Source organism: Hemiscyllium ocellatum, chromosome 25 (genome assembly GCF_020745735.1).
Source record: "Hemiscyllium ocellatum isolate sHemOce1 chromosome 25, sHemOce1.pat.X.cur, whole genome shotgun sequence".
NCBI lineage: Eukaryota > Metazoa > Chordata > Chondrichthyes > Orectolobiformes > Hemiscylliidae > Hemiscyllium > Hemiscyllium ocellatum.
Genome location: NC_083425.1, coordinates 19,823,460 through 19,833,614, shown reverse-complemented (window position 1 = coordinate 19,833,614; position 10,155 = coordinate 19,823,460). Strand labels below are relative to the sequence as shown.

The following is a 10,155-nucleotide window of genomic DNA, read 5'->3' as shown; positions in this document are numbered from 1 at the left end:
AGTTAACGCAGTTTCTCTCTCCACGGATGCTGCCCGACCTGCTGAGTATTTCCAACAGTTTATTTGTCCTTTTCTAAGAAAAAAAACCTCACCGAGAGGTGGGTCCTATGCTTTACAATAGGGCAGGATTGGGGGACCGCAACTTCACAAACAGAAAGCAGCCGATCGCCAATGAATCCGCTGATTGCACATCCAATCCTGTCAATCCAGCCACAGAGGGAGAATACAATGGTTTAAATAACGTCGAATTAAGACAAGATTCACATCACGACACGTGCAGGGGACTACGTTGAAGCATTTCCAGGTTAACATCACAGGACTAGATCTGACTATTGGGGTTATCACGGGCGAACTTTGACCCAGAATGGGCGGTCTTGTTCACACACTGGAGACATGAAGCAGTTGAGACGAGTTCAGCCCCAGTTGAAGGCAGTGGGCTGGAGGGGCGACAGTCCTTGGTGCAGTGCTGGGGCGGAATGAGACCGCATTGTGCTCAGTAACAAGACAGGGATACACTGAGTCAGAACGAGACGCAGGCGTCTGAAGTGAGGGAGGGATCCCTAGCAGTCAGTCCAGGGACCTGCCCAGCAGATTGCAGCCCACCTTCAGAGAAAGGCCAGAGGGAGGCGCCCTTTGAACCTGAGTGGCTGGTTCAGGGAGAGAGAGAGAGAGTGGGGGGCAGCTGAGAGAGTTGAGAGAAGGGAGGGTGCTCGTTTCCAGCTAACTTCCCCCTCCCCTCCCCTTAGATACTGGTCTGCAGGTCATCGCCATTGAGCAGAGTCCTCTGGGTCTCGGTGACATCCTGGAGCCGGGATTTGTCTTGGCGGCTGTCACTGCGGTCCGCCTCGTCCAAGCCGCTCACCTTCCTCAGGCACAACACGTTCTGGAAACTCTTCTTGAAATTGTCGGAGAGGAAGGCGTACAGGATGGGGTTGGCGCAGCTGTTGGCGTAGGAGAGCACCACCACGAACTCGTAGAAGCCTTTCATGGCCACGGTGGGCTTGACATCGACCGCCAGGGGCAGGAAGTTGAAGATGTAGAAGGGCAGCCAGCAGAAGACGAACACGGCCACGACGATGGAGACCATGCGGGTGACCTTGCGCTCTGATTTCTTGCGCTTGGACGATCCCACCCGGATGCCCGAGGCTTTGACCTTGATGATGATGAGGAGGTAGCACAAGCAGATGATGGTGAGGGGCAGGAAGAAGCCCAGGGCGAAGGTGTAGATGCCAAAGGCGGTGTACCAGCTCGGGTTCTTGCTGGGCCAGGTGATGGTGCAGCTGCTCCTGCCGTTGCGGGTCTGCACCGCCGAGTAGATCATGATGGGCAGAATGACCAGCAGCGAGATGAGCCACACCGCCCCGTTCACCAGCTTGGCCAGCCGGGGCTTCCGCCACTTGGAGGAGGTGATGGGGTGCACCACCGCCAAGTAGCGGTCCACGCTCATCACCGTCAGGCAGAAGATGCTGGTGAACTGGTTGATGCCGTCCAGGGTCATCAGCACTCGGCAGGCGGCCTGGCCGAACGGCCAGTGGGCCAGGGCCGCCTGGGTGGCGAAGAAAGGCAAGGCCACCATGAACAGCTCGTCGGCGATGGCCAGGTTCAGGATGTAGATGTTGGTGACCGTCTTCATCTTGGCGTAGCGCAGGATGACATAGATGACCAGGGTGTTGCCACTCAGGCCCAGGACACACACCACAAAGTAGATCAGGGGCAGCAGAACACTGCCGCTCATGTCCACAGCCGGGCTGGCAGGCTTGCTGGAGTTCTGACCGAAATCCCACGGCATCTCCGTGGACACATTCACTCCCTGAGAAGCCTCCAGCAACCACTCGGCCGGAATATCCAGTGACATCTCTGTGCTTACCTCCAGCCCTTCACACTCCAGCACCTGAAGCGAAAAGAGAAGCTTGTTTTTTGTTGTTGTGGTTGAAGCTCACTCAGTTTTAGCCATGACTAACCTTGCTTTAAACTTTTAACATGAAAGAGACCGTTTGATTTGTTTTTCTGGCGGGCAGGAGTGTTTTATTTTATCCGTTTGAATTTCTAGCGAGCTCGTAATAAATCTTCAATCTGACCGGGGATGCGGTCAGACGCTGTGCCTCGTTCTCCCCCGCTCAAGAACTGCTTAGAAATTACATTCGCGAAATTCAGGGGTGGGGGGGGGGGGCGGATCCTCAAGAAATCAGGAAACCCCTGTCCATCTCAAAAACTCTGGGCAGGAACCGATCAGGGGTGGAAAAACAATGGCAGAGTAATTGTAGGATTTCACTTCCCTCCGTCAACACTAGCCCCAGTCCCTTACCTCCCAGAACACTCAACTGTCCTCTGCATCAGAGGCTGTAAGACCCCCTTACTGACATCTCTCTCTCTCTCTGGACAGGTCGGATAGACAGAACAGTCCAACACCTACCACCGTCCCTGGACAGTGCGTTCAAAACCGTCTTGTCTATTCCCACACTTCCAAACTCAACCATTAAAAAAAAACCCTAAACAAAACAGGTTAACTCTCCTGTGAGGTGGATATGGTTTTCCCTGACTCTAGGGTAAGACATAGCGAAGGCTGGCCCACCCGTGGGTTAAAAGCGGGGAAGGTTTCACGTTCGGGAGGCGTCTGTTCCCAACTGGTGGAGACATCCTCAGTGAGAAGGGAGAGCTCTGTCTGCAATGCTGTATTCACCACTGAAGATCACCCCCTGCCCAAAGACACATTCCCCCCTCCACACACACACACACACACACTCACACATCTATAATACAAGCCATTGACAATATATGTCAATTCGGAAACAACTACCCCCCCCAAAAAAAATTACTGGAGACCCTTACCTTGCAGGAGGGGAAAGAGACAGGGTGGAATAAAGGGAATGGCGCAATCCGGAGGGCTAACTTCGGAAAACCATTGCAACAGCACTCGGTTGCATTTCAGACCCAAGCCGAAGCGAGAGTGCAGCGAGCCGGAGGGACAAGTCAGTCAGAGGCTGTAGGACATGGAACGGCTCGGCTTCCCTCTGTGTGTGTGTGTGTGTGTGTGTGTGACAGAGACAGGGAGAGAGTTACTTGCACCGTTTGCTTCTCCGTCTTGTGGAATCTCAGTTACTCTCTCTCGCCGGCAGCAGCCTCGACTGTTGCACACACGATGGAGCCAGAGCTGTGACCACCGACAGCAAAGTGATGTTAAATATCTCCCGACGTTTCTAACGTATGCCTTTACGTCAGGCGGGAGACAGATCGCGGCAGTTCAATCCCCGCTGGTCTACATGTGACTGCAGCAGCCCCACAGACACACACACACACACACAGAGCTGGGGCAAAACAGATAAACAGCATTTCCCTCCAATCAACAGTGCCATGTCCAGTAATGTTGCAGAAGGACCATCAGATTTAATGGGCAGCCCCTGGGGTATCAGTCACCGAGGGAGGTCTATGTGGCTCAGTTCAGGAGGATTCAGGACATGATGAACTTCATACAACTCTGAAAGCTGCGAGCTATGCCTCACACATGCTTCGTTTGCTGGGGGAGAAATAGTGACAGCGTCCGACTGAGGTCACGTTTAAAAGCTGGTAGAAGTGAACCAGCCGGCCAAGGGGTGCCCTGTAATGGCTATCGGTCACTGCCCCCACTGCAGGGCAGTGTCTCTGAACCGGACTCCCCAAAGACGAGAGAGCGCCCGCCACAACGCGAATGGCAGAGGTGTGTGACAGAGGGAGTCCCCCCGCACTGAAAAGGCCACTGTCCATCCTGTGGGGGAGCTGAGCTGAGACCGTGTGCCCCGGCCTGGGCCGGGACTTTCTTCCCCACCCTCTCTCTCTCTCTCTCTCTCTTGCTTTTGGCAAAGAAACCAAACAAGGAATACAAATAACGACAACGAAAAGACACACAAATCGGAGCTACCAACTTGTCTGAGTGCAGATGTGACCTGCAAAAGGGCGTGAGGTGACAGCCGAGCAAATCTCTGAAGGCAGGTGGAAGTAACAGCTTACCTTGTGACAGTGAGACCGTTTGGAGCCCACGGCTGGACTCACGGTAGGAGAGCACATCCTGTGGCACTTATGCTTTCTGAAAATCAAGTGATTTATTTGACAGATTCGTATTGTACTGGATATTACACTTGGCATGCGTGTCGATTTTAATTGCCTTTGCTTTTACTTGTCGACGAAAAAGAATAATAGGAAGGGAACCAGCGGGAATCTTCTCAGTACCATTTGTTTGAATTGACAGGGTTGAGTTTGTCTGGATTAAATCGCTGGGTGTTTCCTAACCGTGAGCCCTGACCCACCACCCTCAGAACGTCACCTGAACCGCTTACCGCTCATGCATTTAATTTTTTAAAAATTTTAAATGTAAGATTTGCCTCAATATTTGTTTCTTCACAGCTTCCGCCTTATGCCATTCACTCAAACGTTTAGTTTGGTGACGATAATGTTGAGCTAATGTGTTGGGTTCCATCGCAGCGTTTTGGAATCTGATTCTGGTGGGTCACTGGACTCGAAATGTTAATTCTGTTTCTCCCTCCACAGATGCTGCCAAAGCTGCTGAGATTCTGTAGGATTCTCTGTTAGTTTCAGATTTCCAGCATTTACAGTACTTTGCTGTTATTGAATTCTGATGGGTACCGTTTCATCCTCATGTTTATACCAATTATTGCAATTTCACTGAAATTTCAGCTCGCTTGCAATTTAAACATTTATTCTAATTTGATAGGAATCTCAAGCTAACTGGAATACTACGAGTAATGATGTTACAACGTATGTACAGTTAGAGAAAGAATCAAGTGTTTTATGCAGAACTGATTTCAGATCCTTTTATTCTATGGATCTGCACACTTTCCCAGTTGTAGAACTGCAATTGTTTCCCTTAGTACAATCCTTCCCACCTCCATTAACCTTTTCAAACAATAGTCCCCATCACCTGTAGCAAAGCTGTCTGCCTCAGTGGTCAATTGTCAGAGTAGTCCAAATTTACTAGCTAGCACAAAAAGTAAATCTAACCACCGGCCTCCCCTCACCCCAATCTCCACCCCATTTGGTTCTTTAAATAATCATTTTGAACCTCTGCCTTTTGTGATTATATGGTACTGGTTAGATTATTGGGCTTGGAAAGGGTTAATGAATCTTACTTCAGTAAATTAGGTCAAGAAAGTTCAAAGGTTTTTATAAAAATAATTGCCTTCAAGTGGCATCAAGAACACGATTTCTAACTTGGGTAACCATAGCAACAAATTCTGGCTTCTGAGATAAGAGAAGCATCAATTTCTGGGAATGGACAATAGGTAGGCAATCAGTTTTTATAGCAGAAAGCTTAGTGACAATAGCTAAGATCTTTAAGATATATATATCCTTAATAGATCCCTTTCTCATATTCCAGGAGAAAAAAGTCTAACAACAGAATAGAAAGTGCCAAGACAGGTGGTGGGCTGCCTGATATTTGGCTCCTCACCCCTTATAAGGAGAGGATCCTGACCCTGACCTTGAGAGATTTGCAGAAATAAGAGAATATTATATGGATTATTTGCCTCCTACAGAGGCCAAGAGCGTGGAACTTTACGCATTTTGGCACTTCCACTGTATTAAAACATCATTTGCTCATTTTACCATTCAATTATTTCCCTTTGCATCAATACCTGGATCTGGGTCCTAATGGTTTCTGGCAAAGTGATAACTTTGTAGAGTTTCGGGGAGGGTTTCTATCCCTGAGGGTGAACAGATTTCCCCATGCTATTGCCCCAATCTCACATTATTAACAACTTACCCCACCACTACGGAGGCCTGTGTGTCCAATGTTCGCTTGATACCCACATTCACCATATCTGGAAGAACTTGCCACTGCATGTTCATCCCACAATGTACTGGGATATTTGGCACCATCTTAAAAGGCCGCTGCTCACCCAAGCAAGCACTCTAAGTCTGCAGCTGCCCTGCACAATTTGTAACATTTTCCCTAGATATGACAAATATGTGGAATTTGATGCGTTACTTTGAAGACAAGCACCTGGAGATCCTGGCGAATAGGGGTACTGCAGAAGAAGGTGTCATTTGGTCCAAGATTGGCAGACAATGCCATGAGGCCAGATCCTGTCATGCCAGTTGTCACTTGGGCCAATACAGTCTCAGCCATTGGGAGGAATGTCCAGGAGTGTACGAAGATGGTCAATGACCTTCTCTGCTCTGCCAGGATATATGCCACCATCTTCTCTCTGTTACCTCACACTCACTCACCTCCCATCATGGTCCATGCTTTACCACTCTCAGCAAGTTTTGAGATGATTTGTAGCACAGGTTGAGGTTCTGGATGTAGGTTTGTTTGCTGAGGTGGGTGTTTCATCACCCTACTAGGTAACATCTTCAGTGGGCCTACTCTCACTGTTGCATACAACATCTTCACTCATTCTTGGTCAGCCCGACTCCCCATACTGCTAACTTTGCTGACATTGTGCTGCCTACTCGCTCACTTGGGACACCTCACCACCTTTCCCATCCCAGCACCAGCACTAATGGCAGGGTCATCCTCTTTTATTTCCCGTAAAATATCCCTTTCTCATATTCCATGAGAGAAAAATCTAACAAAAGAATAGAAAGGATCAAGACAAGTGGTGGGCTGCCTGATATTTGGCTCCTCACCCTCTATAAGGAGACGATCCTGGACCTGACCACCATGAACAGTTGACTGACCATATTCAAGCCCCTCGTCTGTACCAGAAGATGCCCTTGACTTACTGAACCAAACCCCTTAACTGGCAGATGTCTCCCTTGACTTAACTGAGGACTGCTGACAGCCATGACAGGCTTCCTGGCTTTGGGCCTGTACAAAATAGCAAGGCAAGACAGAAGACTGTGAGCCTGGTGGCTCTGGCTCAGGGGGAAGAGCACGATAAGGCAGAGCAAGGCAAGGCAGAGATTCTGTGTGCATCCAGGTAAAGTCAAGGTGAGTGAGCAGTAAGAGAGCAAGTGAACAGCCCTGAAATGCAACCTCATTCAAACTATGTGCTCAGTACTTGTCCCTGCATGCAAACCATCCTTGCAACTGCACTGCAATGATAGCTGCCAGAGCAGCAGCGTAGTTCAAGAGAGTCAGAGATGTGCCATGATGTTGCAGAGAGTCTGACAAGTGTCTGATGCCAAGATCCAAGTGGCATGCCTGTGGCTGCTGCCTATGGAGTGTGCTGTTGCTAGGCCTCCAAAGGGAAGGCCTGAGGTGGAAGTGATGAGCTGGAGTCACCAGGTACCCCCTCAAGCATTCATGTTGCTATTATTGGCATCGAGTTTATTCAGGATGGATTGTAGAGGTGTATGTCAAAGAGGTCAGATCAGCTGTTAAAAAAGCTGAAAGCAACTAATGATCCCTGTGCATAGGGAGCTTGCTGGTCTATAGAGAGAATCTTGTCTCAACAACCAGAAAAAAAATACTAGTTCCTCCTGTCATCAAGAAAGGCCTTGTTGAACTTCTCAGGCAATTCTCCTAGAGTCCTTGCTATCACTCACTTCATTCAAGTCTCTATTAAATTCTGGACCTGTGTTTCGTTGTGGCCTCACTGACTCACAAGATTTGTTTTGTGGAGAGTTAATGTGATGGATCATGTTTTACCATACTTTTTATGTTCACTATGCTTCAGTAATAACCTTCATTTTCCCTTCCTAAATGTACTGAACAGTAAGAAGAAGAAAATGACCTTTCTGATATCTCTATTGATGTACGGCATCTCTGCCTTCCCAATTTCAATAATTGATTCCAGACTATAAACATCTGCTTTTCATACTTCCCCTTGAAAATCCTCACAAAATTAGGTACACCGAGTAACTACATCTGCCATAAACACTGGAATAATGTTCACAACAGTCAACATTGGAGAGTGTTTGCTACAGTCAAAGTTTAACTCAATTACCAGTTTAAGCAATAAGAGTTATGACTGTAGTTCTAAAATAAGTAACTTCTTTCCATTTCTATCAGGATTTGCTCCCAATCCATTTTTTTTCTGAATCCTTGCTGCAAAGTCAAATTCTGCATAAGGGCCAATTCTCCCAATGATCAGAAATTAAATGTTTTGAAACAGTTTGTATCCAATCTGGAAGGTCATTAAAGATAATCATGATCAGTTTTTTTTCTCTTCCTCATTAGTTTATCCGGGAAGGAGAGATTAAAGTCATTATTGGAGCATGAGGAAACGTCAACACCAGGTCAAAAGACACAGAATAGTGAAATAAATAAGATTCTCAGAGGATGTGAGAAAGGTTCGTGCTGACAGTTTGTTCTTTCAGCTTTGAGCATCAAGAACTATGGAGCATAGTCTTGGGGTTGGATAACAACAGAGATAAGGAGAAACTTACTTACACAAAGCATTTTGAATTTTTGGAGTACTCAGCCTCCAGGGGAATATGGCTACTCAGTTATTAAGTCTATTCAGTGTTGAAATCAATAGCATTTTGAACTGGGAATGAATCAAAGAATATGGTGGTCATCAAGGAGTATAGAGATGAGGCACAGGATCAGCTCCGATTCCTTTGAATAGTGCAGCAAGCTCAAGTGGTTATATATCCTATTCCTGCTCCTATTTCTTAAGATCTTATTAGAACAAAGGAGGAAACATGCCTCAAGGAAACAATGCTCTCTTTTATGACAATGCTATTGGATGACACAAGGATGCTGCAGTATCCCATGTCACTCCAGAAGATAATAAACAATAACAGCCACTGCAGGCCGAATGATTTATAGAAGCACACAATAATTCTGAAAGACTGAACTCTCCAATACGGTGTATAGGAAGTTAGAATCATAGAATCACTGTACATAAAGAGGCCATACAGCCCATTAAGTCTGCACCAACCCTCTGAAGAGCATCCCACCTAGTACCAAACCCCACCACCACCATACCTGCAACCCCTGCATGGGGTTTTTAAGCATGGTTAACCCACCTAACCTGCACACTTCTGGACACTATGGGACAGTTATTTTAGCATGGCCAATCCAGTTAACCTTTGGACTGTGGGAGGAAAGCAGAGTACCTGAAGAAAATCCATGCAGAACATGCAAACTCCACACAGATAGTCACCGAAGACTGGAATTGGATCCAGTTCCCTTGCTCTGTGAGGCAACACTGCTGACTATTGTGCCACCTAATAAATATACTTAATTTAAAAATATATGCTCAACATTGTTTCCTTCAGTCTTCTTCAAGGGTTCTGAAAGGAAGAATTTCTCCACAAGAAGTAAACAGTCTTGTTCCTCAGTAAAAACAAAGGATCATTTTTGTCTGAATTCCCTCAATTTAAGGTTACAGATTTTACTACTCTCTTCCCTTGAAAGGTACACCAAGTTAATAATGTAGCCATCAATTTTATACCTGCCTTTTCTTCCCATTAAAGTGAGTGGGCAAATAAGAATGAGCAAGAATGTGAAAAAATATTTCGCTGTAAATAGCCATCGTAAGTTTTGCTTAAATTTGGTTTAAGTGTAAAAATATTATTTTAAAAAGAAATTGACAATGTTCATTATTTATCACAATGATGTTTTATAGATTAGTCATGAACAGTGAGTGAACACTGTGAAACAATTGCCTGTTTTTTCACAGTGAAAAACATTGAAAGCAAATGGGGGTCCCAACCCTATACTTTCAGGCAATCAAACTGACTCACCAGTCTTCCAGAGGTAGTCTTCTGATTGGTCTCCTCTGTATTTGCTGTTCCTTTAAGGAAGGTGAGTGGGGTCCTGATACTGCTTGTCCCATCAGAGACTGCTACTCTGGAGCCTCAGCATTTCTCGAGGGGAGTTGTGGGCAATGCTGAGACCAGTCAAGGTCAGTGAGGCCTCTTCAACATAGAAGAGCCCTTGGTGGATTGTCCAGAAGTTTACAGCTCATTGCCACCATAACTCCTTTTGTTTTTGAGTCAAAGGGCCATCCAATGATCAATTGCAAAAGATATTAAAGATACACTTACATAATAAAGTGTAGTCTATTACATGCTAGCACCGGGTGCAATTAGCATTAACTAGTTGGGTAAAAGTATCAGGACCCAAGTATGAGATATCCGTCTCCATTGGGATTCCAAGACTAACTGTTTCTCTACCCAACGACTGTGTGATATCATCAGATTGGATGGAGCTAATGCAATTTTAGCATCAACTCTTTCACAACCATTACCTTATACAACATTTACCTC

At 46.5% G+C, this 10,155-nt stretch overlaps 1 protein-coding gene across 1 annotated transcript; it reads right to left on the bottom strand.

Annotated features, from left to right (window-relative positions):
• Nucleotides 1-742: 742 nt before the first annotated feature.
• On the bottom strand, nucleotides 743-1,855 carry LOC132827956 (somatostatin receptor type 2-like). Its single transcript, XM_060844806.1, has one exon. The coding sequence runs from the start codon at nucleotides 1,853-1,855 to the stop codon at nucleotides 743-745; it is 1,113 nt and encodes a 370-aa protein (XP_060700789.1).
• Nucleotides 1,856-10,155: the final 8,300 nt, after the last annotated feature.

Coding starts and splice junctions, on each gene's coding strand:
- LOC132827956 (XM_060844806.1), bottom strand. CDS start 1,855: ATGTCACTGGATATTCCGGCCGAGTGGTTGCTGGAGGCTTCTCAGGGA.